This window comes from Nomia melanderi, chromosome 2, assembly GCF_051020985.1.
Source record: "Nomia melanderi isolate GNS246 chromosome 2, iyNomMela1, whole genome shotgun sequence".
Classification (NCBI taxonomy): Eukaryota; Metazoa; Arthropoda; class Insecta; order Hymenoptera; family Halictidae; genus Nomia; species Nomia melanderi.
The window spans coordinates 4,418,296-4,441,446 of NC_135000.1; the positions used below are offsets into that span (position 1 = coordinate 4,418,296).

At 34.6% G+C, this 23,151-nt stretch overlaps 4 protein-coding genes across 8 annotated transcripts in view; all 4 read left to right on the forward strand.

Annotated features, from left to right (window-relative positions):
• Window positions 1–6,257, forward strand: part of LOC116425847 (metabotropic glycine receptor) — a 277,989-nt gene extending 271,732 nt beyond the window's left edge. Inside the window, exons 15-16 of the transcript XR_012997961.1 lie at window positions 5,493–5,569; window positions 6,204–6,257. The gene's annotated coding sequence lies outside the window, so the exon portion shown is untranslated. The remainder of the gene's footprint in view (window positions 1–5,492; window positions 5,570–6,203) is intronic.
• Window positions 6,258–14,157: 7,900 nt separating this feature from the next.
• Hpf1 (Histone PARylation factor 1) lies at window positions 14,158–16,951 on the forward strand. Of its 4 annotated transcripts, none has more exons than XM_076374519.1 (6): window positions 14,158–14,263; window positions 15,036–15,151; window positions 15,355–15,903; window positions 15,972–16,120; window positions 16,206–16,444; window positions 16,514–16,951. In XM_076374519.1, the coding sequence occupies exons 3-6, from the start codon at window positions 15,373–15,375 to the stop codon at window positions 16,816–16,818; spliced, it is 1,224 nt and encodes a 407-aa protein (XP_076230634.1). In that variant the 5' UTR covers window positions 14,158–14,263; window positions 15,036–15,151; window positions 15,355–15,372; the 3' UTR covers window positions 16,819–16,951. The 4 variants fall into 4 exon arrangements, with proteins under 4 accessions (XP_076230634.1, XP_031830118.1, XP_076230633.1 ...); XM_031974258.2 differs by lacking the exon at window positions 14,158–14,263 and adding an exon at window positions 14,506–14,619; XM_031974259.2 differs by lacking the exon at window positions 14,158–14,263 and adding an exon at window positions 14,630–14,709.
• A 364-nt stretch (window positions 16,952–17,315) lies between these two features.
• On the forward strand, window positions 17,316–19,981 carry LOC116425933 (myotubularin-related protein 10-B). 2 transcript variants are annotated; one of them, XM_031974252.2, is made up of 9 exons: window positions 17,316–17,467; window positions 17,567–17,761; window positions 17,864–18,019; window positions 18,105–18,382; window positions 18,453–18,757; window positions 18,831–18,977; window positions 19,036–19,208; window positions 19,268–19,438; window positions 19,511–19,981. In XM_031974252.2, exons 1-9 carry the CDS (start codon window positions 17,405–17,407, stop codon window positions 19,979–19,981), a joined length of 1,959 nt encoding a protein of 652 aa, XP_031830112.1. In that variant the 5' UTR covers window positions 17,316–17,404. The 2 variants fall into 2 exon arrangements, with proteins under 2 accessions (XP_031830112.1, XP_031830113.1); XM_031974253.2 differs by having other exon boundaries at window positions 19,039–19,208.
• Window positions 19,982–20,130: 149 nt separating this feature from the next.
• Window positions 20,131–22,887, forward strand: xit (ALG6/ALG8 family glucosyltransferase xit). Its single transcript, XM_031974255.2, has 8 exons — window positions 20,131–20,250; window positions 20,389–20,719; window positions 20,820–21,092; window positions 21,168–21,336; window positions 21,397–21,606; window positions 21,662–21,901; window positions 22,211–22,359; window positions 22,428–22,887. Exons 2-8 carry the CDS (start codon window positions 20,574–20,576, stop codon window positions 22,828–22,830), a joined length of 1,590 nt encoding a protein of 529 aa, XP_031830115.1. The 5' UTR covers window positions 20,131–20,250; window positions 20,389–20,573; the 3' UTR covers window positions 22,831–22,887.
• Window positions 22,888–23,151: the final 264 nt, after the last annotated feature.

The following is a 23,151-nucleotide window of genomic DNA, read 5'->3' on the forward strand; positions in this document are numbered from 1 at the left end:
TAGCGTAATTGTGCGAGGCGGGCACAAATTCAGTTCGAAACAAACAGGGACGTGGAATGGAAGTCCCTTGTATGTAAGTACTGCGCCGCGTTCTCCCAGTAACTTTTGTCAACGCGTTGAAAGCGTCGCGCTGCTCGCCCAAGATATTTCAAATAACGCCGCTGTTGTTTATTATTGTTATTTCAGGGCTGGCGACGCGACTGCAAAATCCCGATTCCCAGTCCGGGGACTCGTAACTTCGTTTGCGTCCCGAATGTGCCAACTTCGCGCGTTATCTACTGGGAATTCAAGGGAAATCGGACTTAAGATTTGAATATTCTGCAATTTGCGAATTTCATCTCATTCCGATCAGATGTTTTCGAAGTTCTCGAAGATTCCTGTGGAATTTTCTATGTAGGTCGATTGTTGACTTGTTCTATGGGTTCTAGAACATTTTTTTATAAATTTGGATCATCTCTTTCTCAAGTTCTGCAAGATTTTTGTGCAATTTTCTTATTATACTTTAATTCCGAGTAGGGATTTAATCATTTCTTTCCGATCGGATATTTTCGAAGTTCTCGAAGATTTTTGTGTAATTTTCTATGTAGTTCGATTATTGACGTGTGCTATAGGTTCTAGATTATTTTTTCATAGATTTTAATCACTTGTTTCTTAATTTCTTCAAGATTTTTACATAAATTTACAAGTACTCTGTATATTTAAATCGGGTTAGCAGCTGTTTATATCAAACGAATTTTCAATTTGACGAAAGGAATACTACAATCTATGAGAAATATTCAAAACGCAAACTTTAGAACATTCGTTATTCATTTTACAAATCGATAACATCGATTTTTCTTTTAATCTCGTTTTTGTGTCTCTCTGAGTAGATCAAAATAAAATTTATCTGTATTAAAACATTTATTTCTCTTAACACAATTTATTAAATAATCATCCAGTTACAACAATTAAGTAAAGTGTATTTAAGAAAATACTTTGTTCGCCGCAATCTCCGTAATACGATTGTATATTTATTTTAAAAAATATTCCACCGCAAACGTAATGGTACAACATTATATTTGTAACATTCGACCGAATGAAAGTAAAATAAACATGAAAACTCTCGCGGGAATCGTAGACAACAAAAATCAGGGCGTATAAGTAATGATTTTCACATTGCATTATGAAATTGTGCTTCGCGAACGAAAAGTACGTTTCGTTCATTAATTACGAAAGGATTCCGCGTCCCGTCTAATGAAACCTTTAACGAATAAAAGAAATCGCAGACGTGAATTCATTTCAGTAAATTACTCAATTAAATTAATAGGGTCGCGTGAAGACTCGCGCAACCATAAATAATCGGAAACAATATTTTAAACCGGGTTAATTAAAAATAATATTTCATTCGAGCGGAGTTTCCGCGATACGCGTCACGGTCCTCATCCCCGCCATTTTTAAAACTGAACGGGGAATCCTTTGAATTTATAAATCCTCTATCGGATTTATTAACAAAAGAAAAAATCGATAAGCAGCAAAACAAAATACAAAACAGCGTAGCAACGTATGTATCTGGGTCAAAGAAATGTATATCAGACCAGTCGTGTTTATGCAAACTCGCAATCCGCGGGCACGATAATTAACCGAGAAATCATTTCTCTCGTGCGAAATGTGTAATAATCCTACTTTTGAACAAAACTTTTATCGCGCTTGATTATAATTCTTGTTTCGCAACATTTGAAAGTTAGCAAAGCGATCTGCGATCTTAATTGTACCGATAACCTTTCGTATATGCCTGTTGATGTTATAATTATAATTCTCGTAAATCCAATGTCACGGATTTAACCGGCGCGGAACCGGCGAAGATTAAACAACGCGAAGCATGGGCAAATATCTGACCGTCGAATCTCTGCGCGAGCAAAACAAAACAATTTTCCGTTTCGACAACGGCGCGTCACGCGATGTTGCATGCTGCTGTCGGCGTTTTTTAAAAATCTTACAGCTGTGCGAACTTCGAGGTAACTTCGATCTGAAGGGAAAAGAGGAAAGATTCAAGGAAAACTTGGAATTGATACTAAAACTACTAGATAGATTAAAACGACCTTTCCTGACTTCTGCATTTCGTAATGATTGAAAAGATAACAGACGTTTCTCTGAGAAATTATTACAGAAATTATTTTAGCAATACGCAAACTGAATTATAAGTCAATTAAAGTCTCGATAGATGTACTCTTGAAGTTTCTATAGAGGAATTTCGAAAAATCAATTGAACTGCTCGGTGGTTTTAGTGTTAAGCTGAAAAGAAGCATATTCGGAGACAATTTATCGTTCGTTGCGCTGGCCGCCATCTTGTTGGCTACGGCGCGCTGGCCACCAGGCCTGCCATCTGGCGTTGAAGTCTCCGCTGGACTCATGCCAAATGCTTGCGCATTGAAATGATTGCACCTAATAAATGAGAAAATTGAAGATGTTCATTGGTTAGTTACATTGTTGAATGTTTTTTAAAGCATGGAGCAAGGTTTTAAGTCTTATTTAACATTTAAAATCAGGAGATTAGTGTTAGGAGAAGTTTTTGACACGTATTTTCAATTTATGTCACGATACGAGATCGAGAGCAGCTGCGTAGTGATGCAACAGCTCGATAACTGCTTGGAAAATTAGATTATCGCTGAATAATGGATGCAGAAACGCTGTTTCATATTTTTATTCAATATTATCCTTCTGTAAAGTACTCGTGAACGGATTCGGCTCGAAGGACCAAATGTTAACGCACTCGTGAACGTTGATCCGGCTCGAAGGACCAAATGTAAAGCACTCTGACTGTCACGAGCAGTTTTGAGTATATGCTGAATTTTGCTCGAAGGACCACCCAATGTTGAGACTAAGAGTTCTAATGCCTGAATGACTGAATGATATACCTCCCTGAATGGAGGTTTCTTGAAGTGTTTCTAATTTGTCCCTGAATAAACGTGGTTACTAGATGAACGTGTTTCTGATTGAACGTGTTCCTGTTTCTAATTCTCAACTGATTCTGATTCTGGTTTGTTTCTAAACTGTGTTCTAACTGTACTGATGCTGTTTCTGGTCTGATTCTAAACTCTGACTGATGCTGTTTCTGGTCTGATTCTAAACTCTGACTGATGCTGTTTCTGGTCTGATTCTAAACTCTGACTGATGCTGTTTCTGGTTTGATTCTAAACTCTGTGAAGGGTTTTTATAATCCCCCTGGGCCCACTCCCTCCCTCTCGATGTACGAAGGTGGGTCTCAGGGACGGTTTTCTCATCCCTTCCTAAGTATGATGACCGCTCCTGTGTCATCCCCTTCCAGTACGCCCATAGCGCGGTATTTCCCTGGAGCGGGGGTGACGGAGTTGGTCGCTACGCTGAACGAATGTTTGGAAACGTCGAGGAAATTCCGGTAGGTCAAGATCCTTGAGGACAGTTTTTTCTGAAATTCTAACGGACCTTCTGGAACACGACTTTACGATACCTGGGCTGAAGTGAAAAAATAGACAATGGTTGATCTCTAAGCTGAACCCTTATATGCCGCATATTGGTTGCAGGCCGGCCTGCTAAAGTACCAAACGGAAAGCTAACGGTTATGAACGTCTCTATGAATACTTTCCCGTATCGTAAAATTGTCCCCTTGTTGTCCTAACACTTTCGTTTTCGTTGCTTTGTGGCACAAGTTTACACGGTACCGTTGCGAATAAATAAAATAAACGCGCACCAATTCCACGCCAGCTGCCATATTATTCCACGCGAGGCATAAATAATTCATCGTCGCCGACTAAGATTCGACCAAAAGCATCTCCGAGGCCGGCGAATCAATTTATGAAGCGGAAACTTCCGAGATCCTGAGACGGTCCGGAAGCTTTGTTATTCCGGGAAGTATCCGGGCACTCGTAAGAGAGGCGATCGTCGCATCGAGGAAGATCTTTATTAAGTAAAATGGCACCGGACGGCCTCGCGGGTGTTGTAACGGGAACGGTACTCTCTTTCGCGTGGAAACTCGATTTCCCCGTGCGGATTCCTGTTTTCCGAAAACTTTTCGCTCTCTACCACGGACGAAAAATATTCATGCCTCACGTGACCCGGTACCGAGGAATTGTAAGTTATTAGGAACAGGAGACGTTGTTAGGTGTATTCAGAAAGCAATGCAAGTAAAGGAAACTGTGTGATAATTGCTGGTATTATTATGTAGTAAAATATGAGAGAAAATGTATAAAATTGGTAAAATGTCCAGGGAAACGTACGGGGTTAGTGAGATATGTGATAAAATATATAGAATTAGTGAAATGTGTGAGAAAATGAATAAAATTGGTAAAATGTCTAGGGAAATATACAGGGTTAGTGAGATATGTAATAAAATGTATAAAACTGGTGAAATGTATAATAAAATGTATAGAATTGGTAAAATATGTGAGAAAATGTATAAAATTGGTAAAATGTCTAGGGAAATGTATAAGGTTAGTAAAATATGTGATGAAATATATAGAATGAATAAAATATGTGATAAAATATAATAAAATATGTAGAATTGATAAAAGATATGATAAGACATATAGAATTATGAATAAAATACTTAATAAAACACAACAGAAAGCTTCATTTTATAAACATTTCTAAATATTACTTCAAAGTACAATTCGCAGTTTCATTATCTCATAGAAATTTGTCAACGTTACTTCAAAATATAATTATCAGCTTTATTGCTTCGTATAAATTCTGTAATATTATTCTAAAATATACAATTCCCTTCCTCCAGGACAGTTATTGTGCGGTCCATTGTTATTCTGTTATTTAGTAGTCCATTTCTCAAGTCCACTTTTCAGGTTAATCTGGAAAAACTAATACGAGAAGGTTAATATTAAAAATTAATATGAACAGTAATGGATTTCTTTCCAGCCACCCTAATATTTTTGTAAACTACTGGTTTATACGTGACATCGATTAATTTACGAATTCTTTTATAAATCAAGTTTTATTTTCTATTGGATTACGTTGAAACGCAGGGGAAGTTTCGTGAATATTCTTTCAATGAAAATAGTAAGAGTATTGATTTTTAATCTAGTGGGTACACTCTAAACTCTACTAAACAGAGTGTACGTGAACTTTTTTTCAAAGGAAAATGAGGATTATGTTTGAAGTTATAGTAGCTTCAGCTAAGTGCCATAGAAGAATTTTTATGGCTGTTGAACGGCGAGTTTGGAAGGGGGTATTAAAAAAAATAGTACGGAATAAAAAGGTGGCAGGGTGTAGAATATGAAATTTGATTGTTGTTGGAGAAATGGAATTTTGTTTTTAATTCCTGTGAGTCGAGTTTTTTATTTAACCTGTAACAACGAATTTTTTAAGGGAATATTTTACGGTGAATTGAGTGTGTTAGGGTTGTTAATATTATTTTTCAAAAGATTCTGAATGCTTGTTTAAAGAATTAGCTATTTTTCAAGCGTCGTTTATCATCAAAGATGTTATAATTGCATTTGCCATAATTGCAAAATGTTTATTTCCAGACAAGACACCGACGATGACATAATATCAGAAAAATCATTGCAATCTGTCAAGCAGACGATTGATTTCCTCAAGGAACGTAAGTAATTATTATAAATCATTTGAACAAACGTAGATCTTCTTCTAAATGTTATAACAAGTTATACAATTACTTCTCATTATAAAATAATTGTGCAAAATAATTTGAATAACTCTGAAAAATTTCCATCCTTTCTTTATTTTCTTTCATTCTAATTCAAATAATATCATTATTCTACATTTCGAAATTTTCCGATTTCTCTTTATTCTATTGTCTTCTACTCTTAGCTACAAAATAATTGTACAAAACATTTGCAATTCCAAAACATTTCCACCTTCTACCTAACACTATTTTCTTTCCTTCTACTTTAAGCAGTTCCTTTATTTTACTTTCTAAAATCCTTTCATCCCTCTTCAGTTTATTTTCCTGTGCTCCTATTTACAAAACAATTCTACAAAACAATTGCAGTAATTCTAAAACCATCTGTCCTCCTATTATCATATATTATTATATATTTATTTATTCATTATTATTATACTATTATTATATATTATTATACTGTTATTATATATTATTATACAATCCACCTTCTTCCATTATATCTCTTATATCTCGCGCTTGATAAAATCTCGTAATCGACGCGATGAATCCAAAACGTTTCAACGTTTAAACGTCTTGATATGTTCCATTGAAGACGCGAGGGAGGAAGGTCTATTTCGTCGCGGCGGCCGCCGGGATCTCAGGACGCGGATCCTAAATTCGCTGAAGAAGGGGGAGAAACCTCATTTCGGCAACAACAACGCGGCCCTCGAGTGCGCCGCGGCGTTGCAGCTCTTCCTGGGCCATTTGAAGAAACCAGTGATGCCTCAGCACGTCCAAGAGCTCCTCTTAGGTAATCCTGGGCCCTCGACAACGTCGCCCTGAATTTCTTTCAATATACCCGCTATATAAACTCGTATTAGCATACACCCGAAAATCTCTGAAGACCTCTTGGGTCCTCATTTTATGTAAACTCCACCTGCTAGACGTTTAAACCAATGTCTGTCTTCCCTTGTCTCCCTCGGAATTCTTTAAATTCCAAAGGAAAATAAGAAAATGCCTTGAGGAAATTAAAATAAATGTTTGTTGCCGAGAAATTACATGTTACGGATGAAATTTGAAAATTCTTTATCTTTGGTTGGACGTTTAAACTAATGTATCCCGTCCCTTGTTTCCCTTGGAATTTTTTGAACTGAAAGGCGAAATAAGAAAATCCTTTGAGGAAATCAAAATAAATAATTGTTTTGGCAAATTGAATGTTAGGGATGAAATTGGAAAATAGTTTTCCTTTGGTAAACCATGAGAAAGAGGTGAAACTGAAAGTAAATTGGAAAGATGCTACAAACAGAAAGGGAAATTTGACGCAACACATCAAAATTATACGTTTTCACCACTTTCTAATAACAATTACCATTATCTTATCAATTACATTTATTCCTCCACAGTTTTTAAGATAACAGCAGTTTCTCTGCGAACTTATTACAGAAGCTAATTCATCAACGCGCAAACCGAATTGTGAATCAATGAAACTTACAATAGCCGCACTCTTCGAATTTCTCTAAAGAAACTTCAAAAAGTCAATTCAACTGCTCGGCAGTTTTAACATTGAACGTTCACACGTGTTCTCGAATGGTACCGTGTCACGTGAAACTTGTTTTAACCAGTTAACTGTGTTTGACGAGTATACACGTCATCGTAAAGCTTGACACGATACTAATTCTTTCAGCGATGAATTCTTTACTTTTTCACATAAACATGTAATTCTTCTTTGTTTCGCTTTGAACTTTCATTAAAATATACTCTGCGTGCATACGTCCTGCGTTCGACGAGTACACGCTCAATTTTTTATTTTATAATATTATTTTATAATATTATTTCATAATATTTAGTTTTTCCAACTAAATGCCACAGTTAACTGGTTAATTGAAAACCACACTATTCCGACGTTATCCTTCGAGTATCGCGTCGCAATTATTGAAGTCAGCGTTCGCTCGGCTAACGTCGACGTCTCCGAGCTCGTGCAGTCGGAAAAATTGATAAACCGGAATTTTGCATCGTCCAGCTGACAATCCAGGCGTGACCGCCCACGTGATCGCGAGGGACGCCCTGGGATTAATACGGCAGGACGTCGGGGGCCGTCACGGGGAGCTGCTAGCCGAGCTTCTTGATTTACTGAGACACTTGACTCTTTCCGGGCCGCCATCCGAGAGATCTGAGCTGCGCGGCTCGCCGCTTCCGATAGCGCTGCTGCCAGTCTTTTTCACTTTAACGGTAAGCCGCGGGCTCTTATCCTTCGCCTATTAACCTCTCGCCTTATGACTTCCTTCTCTGCCGGGCATCGCGCAGGCCGCTTTATTGCCAATCCCTAAGAACGTCAAGGCTACCCTACGTCAACGCTGTAATCCTGCGTCGATATTATAGTGTAGTGGGCGACGGAAATAATCGAGGGATATTTTACTTAGATACCAGATAGATACGAATGTTTATTAACCCTTTGCACTCGGGAGGTGACTCTCAGTCACCACTTGATTTCCTACAGTGAAGGTATAAAGTTTGATATTTAATATTATACTTCATATAATGCATTAATCTGAGAAATATTCACGTCATATAAATAGCTTTGTCCGCCAATTCACGTGAATTTCTCGTCGAGTTGGTTTTACAAAATATCGTGTTCATCTCATCAGAAAATGTTGAAATATTTCTAGTGAAAAACGTCGGAGTGCAAAGGGTTAACACGTTCGCGAACGTGTCGCATATCTGCGAGAATGATTCGTTTAGAGCAGTGCTTCCCAACCTTTTTTGTGCCATGCTCCACTTAAGCCTTTCTAAAGTTCTTATGTCCCCTATGAGACATATATATAATTTTTAATGTTGTATTATAATATTTTTATAATATTTATTATAATATTTTTGCTATTTTGTTCATTACGTAAATATTGTGGAATATATGAAGTGATATTTCAATTTTTAAATTTCCCCATTTAGGGTGTATTTAGCTGTGATGTTAACTTGTGTTTAGCTGTGATGCTAATCTATGTTTAGCCTATATTTAGTTATGATGATGTTAACTTATGTTTAGCTGATATTCAGCTATGATGACGTTAACCTATGTTTAGCCTATATTTAGCTATGATAATATTAACACTAGAACTACCAGATGTGTCAGAATGACCCACTCCTGATTTCTTCTTATACAATTACTGAGAAGATACAGATGCTGCTCTGAGAAATCGTTAAAGAAGCTGATTTAGTAATACCGACACTGAAATATAAACCAATTAAAATCTTAATGAATACAGAGTTATAAGTTTTATAAAGAAATTTGGAAAAGTCAGTTTTGCTTGGTAATTCTAGTATTAATCTATATTTAGCTACGATAATATTATCCTATATTTTGCTGCAATGTTTAAATAATCATTAAATTAAATAATCCGCAACATTTCTTCTGACGGATGAGAAACATGACTTACGATTTGAATAATTTGTAAATACTTCCATTTTCTCCGTTACAAATAAGATTAACACGTTAAGCGCCATGTCAGTCACTGGTGACTGACGCTTCTGAATGACTAAAAAACAATCGTAACATACAAGACAACCGATGTGAAATAAAAATGTTTAATAAGGCAACTAAGTTAATAATAGTGTAAGGTAAACGTTGCAACGCCAAACAATTCATAATTATTCCTACTTTTCTTTGCTACAAAAGACAAACTCTGTGGGAAAACGCTTAAGATTTTCGTGGCGCTTAACGTGTTAAACGAAAAAGGAATCTATCAGTTACATATATCAGAATATAATAAGCCAAGTCACATAAAAATTTCCTATTTTTAAAACAATCTTTTTTCCATTTTCGTCCCAATTTGTCCGAGAATCTGACCACTGTGCGTAGATCGCGGCTCGACGCGCACACAGATTTCCATGCGATTGATCGATCGTTTCCCCATTGCAGCCGGCTGACCTGGTGAAATGGAAGCAAGTAGCGACCAGATTCAGCGAATTAATTACCGAAGCGCCTGACCAACTGCAGCTGAATGAAAATCGATCGCAGAGGATGGAATCAGCGGCCGAAAACTTAAGGAACCGGAACGGCGAGCTAGCGGTCTGAGAAAAAGGAGCAGCCCTGGTACCGGGGAAAATTTCAGCCGAAGCTGATTTAGAAACGAAAAGAAACGTAATTAAACTGTCCTTCGCCTGTCGCAGCTGCCTCTATCTACCATCTGTATCTCCAACGAAATTAAAAATATATCTTTATACCGCCTCGAATTGTAACGAAAATTGAATTAAAGTGGATTGAAAATGTTAAAGGACCCGTGTAATTTGTGCATGATAAAGTTCGTTGTGGTCGAATTAAAATCGATAAATCTGTTGAAGTTTATTTAATATCGTTAAATATATACAGATTTAGAGTAAATGAAAAATATTCCTCGACGCCTTGAATTATAGTAAAAATCCAACTTCCATTAAAAATATTAAAAACCATGTACAATGAATACATGATAAAGATCGTTATGACAGAAACAATTTTGTTGAAGTTATTATGATATCAAATGTATCATTGCAATGTACGCAATATTTATAATAAATTCTACTGTAGCAAATAGTAATTCATTGAATATTTTGCTCATAACATGTGCTATTAAATGTATTATTAAATATATATATATAATTATATATATAATTATATAATTCGATTAAACAATTAGCTATAATTGGAAGAAGAAGCATTTATTTGAACAACTGCCACTTTCATCACGAAATATATTCGTTAACGGGATTATCCAAAGTCCCTCGCGTTTTTGCCATTTGTCATCGTTCCCTCGACCAAAATGCGTTTTCCCCGGTGCACGTTCTGTCTCCGGTTTATTTTTTTCGAATCGAATAGAATATTCTTTTGAAGGTTCCTTTCCACTTTTTTCTTCCTTTGTCCCCATATAATCTGCTTGCCATGGTCTCCCCATGAAAACGGACGTCGCTCGGCCATTTTTAAGCCCCGTTAGTGGGAAAATATAATTTGCTCGGTAGCCGGACAAAAAAATTTCAATCGGATTTGCCGCAAGGTATTTTTCATACGAAACAATCCTCAGAAGGCCACGTGAAATATTTATCGAGATTCTGGCCAAAAGTCATACTTTCGAGTCTAACGTAAACTTTTCGAATTGATTGTAATAATATAACCGTAATACCAGAATAACGTGAATGCTTTCTCCATTTTCAGTATTGGAAATATGAGAATGATTTTTCTTAAGTATAACGATAATAATATTCACTTGTGAGAATAAAAATATGTAATTAGGATATGATTGTAAGTAAACACTAATAAACTGGTAAATAAAGAGTAGAATGTGTTTTCATTCTTATAACTATTTCTCCTGTTGTATGTGATTTTATTAATTCTTCGATTAATTTTAGTAATTTTTACAATTTTTATTATGTGAGTATGTATATAATGTTAAATAATATTTAAAGGTTATTTTTCTAACTCAAGAGAACTCTCGATTTGTGACGATCAATCGAACAGAAATGACAATAACTCGAACTTTATTTAACAAAGATATTACCTCGTAACTTTGATTGAATTATAATTATTTTCCCGGAGAAAGAAAAGAACAGATCTTGAATTATTTTTTATTATAATTTATTCTAATTTTTTATAATGTTGATTACGGCTCATAATAAAACCAACATATATTATTCATTTAAAGGATGCAGATAATTATCAATATTTGGCTTATATTCAAAGCGAAACCAGAAACTTATGTTCAATTTCATTTAAAAAACCTCGTGGTACAAGATTAATAACTTAGGCATCGCATATCGTCGAAACAATTGTACAAGAAACACTATTGGATCATTCCATGAATAATACGGTTTCTTCGTACTTCGTTTACTTTGAAACATTCAGGTAAACGAAACTTATTTCAATCTAAACTGTTGTATATTGTCAATATGTCACTTGTCGGTGGCGAAACATACAGTGCATGCAATTGGAAAAATCCACATTACTTATGGAATGACTCGATATCATTACTAAAAATGACGTATCTTGATGGATCACAAATAAAATGCAACATTCGAGTTTTTATTTTATAATTACGAAACACATTTGTACACTTTTGGTAATAATTGTTTCAGGTTTCCAGCGAAATAAACCACGGTGTGGCGGAGATCGAACAATCGTTTACGGGCGAAACGAAGGTGCACCGTTCCGGAATATTTTAATTTTAATAACGAATTTATACAAATGCACGGGTTTATACGGGATATCTCGAATTCAGCTGTTTTCCAATTCCGATCGATGGGGACGGTATTAAAGGCTCGCGTCGTCCTAATCAGCCGCTATCAACTCGAAACGACCGAACCTTAAACATTTATATCGGTCCGGGAATACTGGCCGTTACATACACGGACTTCTGATAAATATGTAAACCGTCGTCGACGAAATCTTCTTACAATTCGTTCTAATTGTCTTCTTTAACGTCGTCGGTTTCAGCATCGACGAGCCATTCGACGTTTTCACTCGGGATTCGAAACGTTTCTCCGGGGTACAAATTTAAGGAAATTTTTAGAAGGAAACGGGAATTGCCTAGAACATAGTGAAAGATATTTCTTGAACAGCAGAAGAACAAGAAACCGGAGTTTGTAGAATATTAATTGTAAGAAATAAGGACATATTAGGAAAAGATCCTTAAATGTAGGTGAGAATGAAGCAAACCCAGCGTCATCTACGCTAAAACGTTTAAACCGTCAGCGGAGCAAGGGTTTCTTCGATTAATCTATTCTCTGGATAACCCAGGAATGAGCAAGAATTCCTTCCGTTTTACCGGATAGAATCTTAAACTACAGTCCTTGATGATTAATTTAAACGGTCGAAAGTCGAAATTGCTCCGCGGGAAGTCATTCGAAAAATGATTCCATTCTTGTCCGTCAACTTGAACACGTTGGTAAATCCTGATATCGATCACAATTTCAATTGTTAGCGTGAAATTCCATTTGTTTATATTGTTCCATTAAACAGAATATTAAAGCACAGTCTTCGACGATCAATTTGAATGGTCGCAAGTCGGAATCAGTGCACAGGAAGTCACCAAAACTTCGATTCATTCGTGACAAATTAAACGGAGTTATGAATGTGCAATGCCGGCTGCAGGTATTCAGGGGACAGGCTCACGTGGACGTGACAGCGGCCGTTCCCGTCATATTGATTTCTACAAGGCAAAAGCGAGTGTTTTCCCTATCCCCGTAATGTATAAGACAAGGACAGAAATACTGTGCGACAAGGCAGAGAGAGAATTCCCGGTGCCACCAACTTCGAAAAAGCATCTCATCAGTCCCTGGTACGTACGCGCGAAGCATCAGGATCAAGGAGGTATCCGACAAGGACAGACTTATGCGTTCTTTCGTGTAAGACAAGGACAGATATATAAGAACCACCATCTAGCGGTGGCAGCGCTGAACTACATGCGTTACGCAAATGGAGAAAAACAACGGTATCAGCAGCGAATTCATTAATAACTCGACTCCCGCGAATAACCCGTTAACATTTACAATTTGAAATCATAGAATAGACCATTCCCTACTTTCCTACATAATTTTCGATAGGATTTTATTCCAGGTTAATTATTTATTAATTATTTTTCGGAACGGTATCACCAAGGTAAGCAAGAGTTTTTTGACAGCGGCCTAATAAATTATAAAGTTTCTCACTTAATAGGCGTAACTGATGAACACCTGCGATTGAAGAAGTTAAAGTGGAACCTCAGAAATAATCTAGTGGCCGATTCAATCACATTTGAGTTGTAATTAATAAGCTATTAGCGATTTTCCGAACAGCTCATGGTAAGACAAGAACAAATCTATAGGTGCGAGGTAACGATAAATGATTGGTGGCGCCACCTAGTGCAAAAACGCCCAAGCTTATAATAAAAACAGTGCCTGTTGTCTCCGCTAGATGGCGCCACCAATCACTATCTATGGCGTGTTTCTTTATTTAATGTAATATTTATTTACAATGTTCACTAAATTGTAATGTTGAAATATTTTATTAACTAACTTCTATAACGGCTTATTTCTAAACTAATATTTGCAAAAAGCGTATTACGGGTATTAACAAAAGAATTTAAAATGTAAAATTAAACGATTTCTAACAACAACCGGTAATTGATTTTATCTACAAATGGAAACCAACATTACAGATACTTTGGCAACACCTGGTAAATTCTTCCGTCGGAAACATTTGGCTGCCAATTTCACTGTTTTGCCACGGATGACACCACAATCAATCTTTTGTTGCGTGTTTTTTTCATTCAATGTATTATTTATTTACAATATTCACTAAATTATAATGTTGAAATATTTTATCAACCAACTTCTATGACGGCATGCTTCCAAATGAATATTTGAAAAAATAATATCTAATAATATTTACTAAATTATTATTAAAGAATGAAAGAATATAGTACAAATTATACATTTTAAATTCTTTTGTCAATATCCGTGATATTCTTTTTGTAAATAGTGAATTTGAAATAAACCGTCATAGAAGTTGTTCGATAAAAATATTTCAATATTATTGATATTTTGAATAAAGGAACACGGCACAGGATAAGGCAAGGCGAGGCAAACAACACACGTATTCTGCTTTGCCGATCTACCAGGGGCGCAGGATTTTATTGATAGGTTATACATAGTTTAAACAATCTCGTAATATAGGTAAGATTTATATTTAATATAAAAATGTTATATGTATGTATTTAATATAAATAATACAATAATAATATAAAATATCTGTGTATTATGTTAATGCAAAATCACGTAATGTTTATTTATAAATGTATGAGCAAGTAAGTACACATATACATATATGTATACGTAATTAATTAATGGAATGATTAATGACTCATATTTTAATTCTGATTACGATCTAGTATTTGAATTTTGACATCAAAAGACATGCTAGTTGAGCAACGGAATTCTATGTTTAATATTTTTAGTTCTAATTACTATCACTTATTGCGCTGCCATGCAAGTCAGCCTTACTCGATATGACAGGGAGTAACATGAAAATGGTAAGGAGTATTTAGTACCCCCGAGTGCATATGGTCTCAACTGCCCCTTGAGTTGATATAGTGGAGGAACGCTGTTTTCGAGTTAATAGCGTGAGGGGATTAAATTAGACACCTCTGATAATTTTTCATAGATCAAGTTGAGAGGGTTCTGTTATTGTCATTTTCATTTTACTTTCAATATCACTCAAAGTATTAATAAATAGGAATGTATAAAGTAGTTTTGAAACATTTTTTTATTTAGTTATAAGAATTTCTATATTTATTTAATATTCAAATATTTACTAATGATACTTGTAAATAATGGTATTAAATAATACGTAATCCTATTACAGTAAAAAATATTCTTCTATTTTAATCCTTTTAATATACAAATTTCACTATATTTTTCATCGATCCGAAAATGTCCGACATCGAAGAACAATTTAAAGCGTATCAAAAGGATTCACGAATTTCTTGTCGATATGGAGCTAAATGTTATCAAAAAAACCCCGCTCATCACGAAAAATACAAACATCCTCCTTCCAAAAATGCAGTACGTCAAAACTATTTTCTTTAAGTATCTTACTTTAATATATGACAAACGTATTTCATTCAGCCTATATAATTTTAACCTAAATTTATATCTACCTTCTTTATGTTACTTGTTGATTACAATTTATTTCCATTGTTTTTATTTCTCTTATGCCATAACAATAAATATAAAAAAAATATTACAATATTCCTTTGCATTTATAGAAAAAACAAAGAGGTCCAATGCGTACAGTTATCAATAAAAAGAGGAAACAAAAGGACAATGCTGAATCGTCTACTGATTCTCCAAAGAAAAAAGTACAAAAAACAGATGATAATGTAACAGATGAAAATGCTTCACAAATTAGTAATATTAAAAATAAAGAAGAAAGCAAAGACCACGATGAAGCTATGAGCAATAAATCAAATTCTGACAATGAAAAATCTGTAAAAGATCCTATTGTCAAAGTTACTATTGCATCATTGTTGAAAGATTGTAATGTTACCATCGAAAATGATGAAATACTTCCAGCTGATGTACAGACGATCATTTCTCATTTATTTCTAATAGAAATGCCAACAGACTTCTTTCAATTATATGAGTTCTGTAAAAACATTTCTGAAAAAGATCCTTTAAATGCCTTTAAAGATGTTCAGTTGCAACTTGTGGGTCCTTATGATGTATATAGACAGACATTTTTAAATTCTAAAGTTGATAATAGAAAATCACTGCTGAGACATTGGAGATATTATTATGATCCACCAGAATTTCAAGTGAGAAACCTAAGTATTTTCTTTTGTGATCTAAATAACAATTGATAATAATATGAAACATTTTTCAGACTATTATTAAAGCTAATACCAAAGAGGGTTTGCATTTTGGTTACTGGAGGGATGACCCATCAGAAAAACCTGTATTTGTGGCAAAAAACAAAGCAAGTATAGATTGTGTAATTGAACCAGTTGCTGAGAATATATTTGGTACACTTCAGTAAGAAAATAATTAATTTTTAGACATTTTAATGTTCTCTATTTAAAGAATAATGATCAATAATAATACGTAATTTATATTTTAGTATTTATATAGGAGAGAAATTAAAAGCAGCTAATCCATTTGAAAAAATCCGCATAGCACAGTTACACCAAAAATTGAAAGACTATGCTAAAGAAAAGGATATAACATTGGATAAAAATACAAGTAATATGCGAGCTAGGGAAAAGAAGGTTGTTACAAGAACTTTCCATAAAGCTGGCATTGTAGTTCCATATGATAAGAAAACTGAACTGGGATACAGAGATTTAGCCGTAACAGACAGTAAGTTGTTATTGGAAAGCATTATGTTTGACTGCAGTATTATTGTTTAACTTTTCTTTTTTAATTCAGATGAATTAAGAAAACTATTGAAGCAGATAGAGGAAGCTGGTACACCAGAAGAAAAGAGAAAACCACTTTCAAAGCTTGAAGAAGTCATAAGACTGGCAACAATTGCAGCAGACGAATGCGATTTTGGCACCTGTTTAGAACTGGGCCATGATCTTTTTTGTAGTGGTGTTTCTTCTGTGCAAAACAAAGCGTTGCACATGCTTTCTCTGGCCTACAACCTTTTACAGAGGCCACAATTTTTGAAAATTGCTCAGGCACATTTGGAACTTAGAAGAAAGGATCAGGATCTGAATGTGCTTTATTAAAATAGAAATACTTTTAATACAACTGCTGTTCAATAAACATTTATTACTTTTAACTCCAGAATTTCTATAAAATTCTTCATTAAATGTTATTAATAAATTTCATTATATGAAATTATAAGTCATCTAAATATTTTACGAGAATTTACGCATCGTAAAATGTTATCTTTTTATCATTCATAGATCTAAGATTTGATTTGCAGAATTTTTTAAAAGGTTACTGTAGTTCTATGAACTGTACATGGCACATGTTACACGATGCTAAATCCTCGTAATGTATTACGGCAAACATGGCCTCAAGGTCTAGCGATGAATAGAACACGAGTGCGACGGACGAGGAGGAGGACATAGAGAAATTATTTAAGATGATTCGTACAGAGGTTTATATTACAGCCTCGTCGGAGGCTGAGAAGTGAACCTTCATCGTGGATTCTCCGAAAATGCCTTGACTTTGATCCACTGTTAAATAATCAGCGATCGCACGATAATGAAATTAAGCGGAAACTAAACGGAATCGCGGTGGTCGAAGGATATCGTTTTCTATGGTTTTATTTCTACACGGTCGACGCCGATCACTTACGCGTTCGCGATGGAAAGCAAAAGCTGCAACAATTTTATAAGTTACGTGGGCCTCGAGGAACACGAAATGCAGGTAATTGTCCGCTACTACTTCTCATGTAAACATTGAGACATAACCTCAATCTGATGCTTTTCTATGTTCCTTGATCTAACGATATTGCATTCTGCACAGCCACTGAGTTCTAGTCGACGTAATTCGCTATCGGAAAACAGTATTAAGTTACTTCCCGGCGAGATTCTGATCACCAGAGCGCAGAGTGTTCTAATGTTTTCGCCTGTCAGTGATCTGAAGCAAGGAACTTCTGGCAATCTATCAGTTACGAACTTTAAGCTCACTTTTATTACAACGGATGACACCAATGGAGATGTAAGTAAATTTGTAAAAGGTTTCCCTTTTGAAAGGTGAACAATTGAATTATAACGCAGGCAAGAGTACCTTTACAAAAAGGAAGTATAATTTTGCTCGCAGGACATGGTTCGTCAACAAAATCATCTTTATGGATACATGGATACTTGTTTAACGAATATCGAAGATATTTATATCACTGTAAATGATAAAAAAAGACGACTGGTACCCGGCAATACTGTACCATCTAAAGTAAAAGGGATATTTATCATCTGCAAAGTAAACATTTATTTGTCTGCTATACTGGTAACATAAATGTAATATTAAGAAGAGAATACAATATACAAGTTATTGTGAATTTCAGAATTTACGAACGTGGTCCTTTTCTTTTAAATTTTCACCTATTGGAGATGGGAAAAATCTCTTGACAGCATTGTTACACCATGCTTCTCCTAGCAGACACGATTTATTATTTGGTTACGATTACAGAGAAGCTTATTACAGTAGTCTCGATAAAGCTGTTCGCTTATTTCGAGACATATCGGATTGGCATAACGAATTAGAAAGAACCATAAGTAATGAAAAACTTAGAAAATTTTGGAGACTGTCTACCGTTAATGTAGATTTCAAGCTTTGTCGTAGGTAAATGCCATGTATAATAAAACCTGCATTAACGATTTAAATAAAATATAAATTACTAATTCATTTATAGTTTGTCACGATACATAATTGTACCAGCATCCATTACTGATAATCAACTGATGGATGCAGCTAAACACTTTCAAGGCAACCGTCCACCGATTTGGTCTTGGTCCAGTATACACGGTGCAGCATTAGTAAAAATGTCTGAGCTCTCACCGTTGATTACCAATAGGATGCAAGAAAATATTTTGTTTGAGAATGTTCGCAAGAGTCATCCTCAAAAAATGGCACCAACTGTTTTAGAATTGAACAAGGAAATTAGCACAAAGTTGATAGCTATAGCTTTCTCTAAATTTGCTAATCTTTGTTCCCCAGGTAAATATTTTTTATCACTTACTTTTCTGGACTATAAATGTTTTGTATTTTAATGGATCCCTTCTTTTTTCAGAAAACATCAGGCAGTTTTGGCTGCAGGATAATAATTTTTATACATTAGTAGAGAATACAAAGTGGTTAAAGTATATATCTTATTGTATGCAAAAAGCTGTTGAAGCCTGTGAGCAGCTCCATTTAGGATTTTCTGTTATTTTACAAGGTGAGCGTCTCATGTTATTATTATCTGTTATCCTCATTTTAAAACGGCGGATTTTCAGAAGGTGCTGGCACAGATATTTGTTGCATTATATCGAGCTTAGTTCAATTGCTACTGGACCCTTATTTTCGTACCATAAACGGGTTTCAGTCACTCTTGCAGAAGGAGTGGGTTGCCGGTGGGCATCCATTTTGTGATAGATTAGGTCATATTGCCAAGAGGAAGTCTGAGAAGGTATAGACTAAAACAATTTCTTTATACATGATTATGTAAAAACACTTCTATTTCAACAGTCTCCAGTATTCCTTTTATACCTTGACTGTGTTTGGCAACTGAGTCAACAATTTCCCGCGGAATTCGAGTTCACGGAAACGTACCTGACAACATTATGGGACGCTGCTCATATTTCAATCTTTGATACGTTTATTTTTAATTGTGAGAAAGATCGGATGATGGCAGCTACGGTAAACTTCTCAAAATGCTACATTAGTTTGCTACATTAGTAGACGTAGATAATAAAAACAAGTTACTTTCAGGACCCAAATAAACCTCTGGTTCTTCGGAGTGTCTGGGATTGGAGGGAACAGTTTAGCGAACAAGACATATTGTTATTTTACAACCCTCTATATACCTCTCGTGACTCAAATATAACTGAAAAAAGCATAATAAAGCCCCAGTACAATGTAGTAAGCATTGAGTTGTGGGCTCAGTGTTACTTTCGATGGATACCACCTTTAGAGATCCGCAATGGCGGGCAAAATCACATAGAGCTTTACGCAAGATTACTAAGGAATAATGTGAATCAGTTGAAGATGAGCATAAACGGAAATTGCGATTCACCTATCGCAAAGACGAACAGCTATTCCGTTCAAATGAATATCGACAGCTTTTATCCGTTTTCAAATAAAAAAACTGGAAATACAGTGAGCACTCCCATAATAAATAGCTCGATGTTAGCTACGGAGAGCTTACTGGACGCGCAGTCTTTAATAACTGCATGCGACTGATGTACATATCGCGACAATATTTGTTCGAGATCCGTGGGCTATGTAGAGAAAGATGTTTCAGAGTGTTAGGAAGTAATCGTTAAGTCCTTCCGGTGCCAATTTTATACTAGCATTTGCCTGTAACTGCCGGCCATTTTGTTTCCGTGTATTTATACTGTAAATACGTATTGAATTCTGGCGTATAATCTTGTAACGATCCAGTGAGTCTTATAAATTATTACTGTCTTTCCATGCTTGGCTTTAGTTTTCCTCGATTTGGCGCTGGAAAGGTCAGAAGCATCTTAAGATAAGAATGCGAAGTTTCTTTTTTTACATGTTACGTTGTAAAATAGCTGAATTAAGGAGAACCGATATTTAATAACATGCTAATGTTATAAATTAAATAACAATAAAACTATTTTTTGTAGAAAATCGATACATTCGTCTATTTCCTTCCCAAAAATCATGTTTGATCAGAGAAAGAGAGAAATACATGATGGAGTAAGACAGAAAGAGGGACCAGAGAGTCAATAAAAGCCGCGCTGGCAACACCAGATAACCGCTCAGCTTTTTGAATGTGTCAAATGATGTCTGATGAAATATAATTCGAACAATGAGTGTTACAAAGTCTAAAAATATTTTTAAATTGAAGAACGCGAGAAAAAGTGATAATACGCCGGTGAAATGGAACCCGAACAAAGTTCTTTTACAAGTTTTCATTCTTGTCACATGTCTCAAAATACTTTTAATTCCATTATAGTAAGTTTTTCCATATATACTGAAAATATGACATTTTCCTAAGCAATTTGAGGTTATATATAATTGTAATTATATTTTCCATAATTCATTTTATTTTCAGTCGTTCCACAGATTTTGAAGTACATCGTAACTGGCTGGCTATAACGCACAGTTTACCAATTCAAGAATGGTATACTAATACTAGGTCACAATGGACGTTAGATTATCCACCACTCTTTGCGTGGTTTGAATACTTTCTTAGTCATATAGCGAAACTAATTGATCCTGAGATGCTTAAACTGGAAAACCTCAATTATGCATCTTCTGGTACTATCTGCTTCCAAAGAGGTTCTGTTATATTCTTGGACCTGTTATTTGCTTATGGAGTGAGAGAGTATGTTTTCAAAACTATGTAAATAATAGATAATTATTTAATGAATGTTTCAATATATTATTATTCATATTTTAGAATTGGGAAAGTATTTTGCTCATCCTTCGATAGTTACGTTATTTTTGTAATTTTATCATTGTGCAACATGGGATTGCTAATAGTGGATCATATACATTTCCAATATAATGGATTCCTACTTGGTATTTTACTACTAGCTATTGCGAATGTATCAAAAATAAATAACCAGGTACATATAACAATATTACTTCATGTTTATATTAAAACTAAAAAGAAAACTGTGTTTCAGATCTCGAATTTACAAGGAACATTATGGTTCGCTTTATTATTAAATTTAAAACACATTTATTTATACGTTGCTCCAGCCTTTATAATTTGGCTGTTGAAATCATATTGCATAAATAGTAATCACTTATTTAAGCGTTTATGTGCACTCGCGAGCATAGTTTTAACTACTTTAATGATTTCATTTGGACCATTCGCATCTCAATTACCTCAGGTAAAATAATAAAATACTACTCATCTGTTTCTACAATTAATTATGATTCTTTTAGGTATTATCAAGATTGTTCCCATTTAAGAGAGGTCTGGTACACGCATATTGGGCCGCAAACGCATGGGCTTTGTATATAGGCTTAGATAAAGTAGCAGCACTTATTTTAAGAAAATTAGGTTGGATAAAAACTATGAAGACAGCAGTAATGACTGGTGGTTTGGTACAGGAGCAATCATTAATTGTATTACCAACACCAACTCCATTTGTAACAATGTTACTAACATTTATTTCAATATTGGTAAGTCTAACACGTTCGCGACCAGCATTTGCTTCACCCGCAATCTCCATTACTACAATATTTTATTAAATGCAACAAATTGTCTTCATACAATGAAAATAAAATTCAAGAAAAATGTCTCGTCAATTTCTTGCACGTTACACTGTGAATTATGATTTTAGACAAAAACACATGTAGAAGTAATTTAATGTCTTTTACGCAATATATAAAATATTGAGTGTTAATAGTATGTGACACTTGTCGCGAACGTGTTAAGAAATGTAACCGTTAGCTAGTATTAGAATTTAATAATAGTAATGTAAATTACAGCCGTCTTTGTACTACCTGTTTTTTAAAAGAGACTGTGACAAAAATCCAAAACAATTCGTACGTTGTCTAGTGCTTTGCGCCTTATCGTCATTCATGTTTGGCTGGCATGTACATGAAAAAGCTATTTTAACTGCCATCATTCCACTATGGTAAAGTAAAAAATTATTATATTCTAGAAACAGTGATAATTCTTAACTAATTTTTATATATATTTCAGTGTTCTGGCTGTAACGGACAAAACCGATGCTAGAATATTTTTAATTTTGAGCAGTGCTGGACACACTTCTCTTCTGCCACTACTTCATCCAAACAATTTAACTCCATTAAAATTATTAGTACTTTTAACGTATACGGTTGCGTCATTTTTAGCTATGTCGCGAAAGTTCAAGCAACGTTTGCTTTATTATCATGAAACGATGTACGTTGTTTTACTGCCATTCTTAACAGTATACGAAAGCATATTGCATAAAATAATATTTGGCAATAAATTACCGTTCTTGCCCCAAGCAATCACTTCAATATATTGTGCGGTAGGAGTGAGTTATTGTTGGGTACTTTATTATTATATATTCTTGCGGTATAACGAAAATATTAATGACCAAAGAAAGAAAAAGGAATAACAACGTTCATATTCTATATTTAAAATCGTACGGAAAGAAAAATAAATGTATTTATATTTTAATACTTTTGCAATTTTGTTATTTTAACACATATTTCTTCCGCTTCGTGATTCTTTATATGAAATAATTTAAACTGATATTTACCACAGACGAGATATCCTCATTTTATCACTTTTAAAAAAAAATTTTAATAATAATATAATATTAAATTACGAATTATAATAATAGTATGATATTAAATTAATAATTGTAATATTTTATTATTTTAATAATATTACAATACTAATCAATGAATTATTAAAATTGAAGTGTTAGCAGCTA

Coding starts and splice junctions, on each gene's coding strand:
- Hpf1 (XM_076374518.1), top strand. CDS start 15,020: ATGTCCGACATCGAAGAACAATTTAAAGCGTATCAAAAGGATTCACGA. Junction 15,152..15,354: donor ATCCTCCTTCCAAAAATGCA/GTACGTCAAAAC, acceptor TTGCATTTATAG/AAAAAACAAAGAGGTCCAAT. Junction 15,904..15,971: donor ATGATCCACCAGAATTTCAA/GTGAGAAACCTA, acceptor AACATTTTTCAG/ACTATTATTAAAGCTAATAC.
- LOC116425933 (XM_031974252.2), top strand. CDS start 17,405: ATGGAAAGCAAAAGCTGCAACAATTTTATAAGTTACGTGGGCCTCGAG. Junction 17,762..17,863: donor CGGATGACACCAATGGAGAT/GTAAGTAAATTT, acceptor TTTTGCTCGCAG/GACATGGTTCGTCAACAAAA. Junction 19,439..19,510: donor ATCGGATGATGGCAGCTACG/GTAAACTTCTCA, acceptor AGTTACTTTCAG/GACCCAAATAAACCTCTGGT.
- xit (XM_031974255.2), top strand. CDS start 20,574: ATGAGTGTTACAAAGTCTAAAAATATTTTTAAATTGAAGAACGCGAGA. Junction 21,607..21,661: donor TCGCATCTCAATTACCTCAG/GTAAAATAATAA, acceptor TGATTCTTTTAG/GTATTATCAAGATTGTTCCC. Junction 22,360..22,427: donor ACTGCCATCATTCCACTATG/GTAAAGTAAAAA, acceptor TATATATTTCAG/TGTTCTGGCTGTAACGGACA.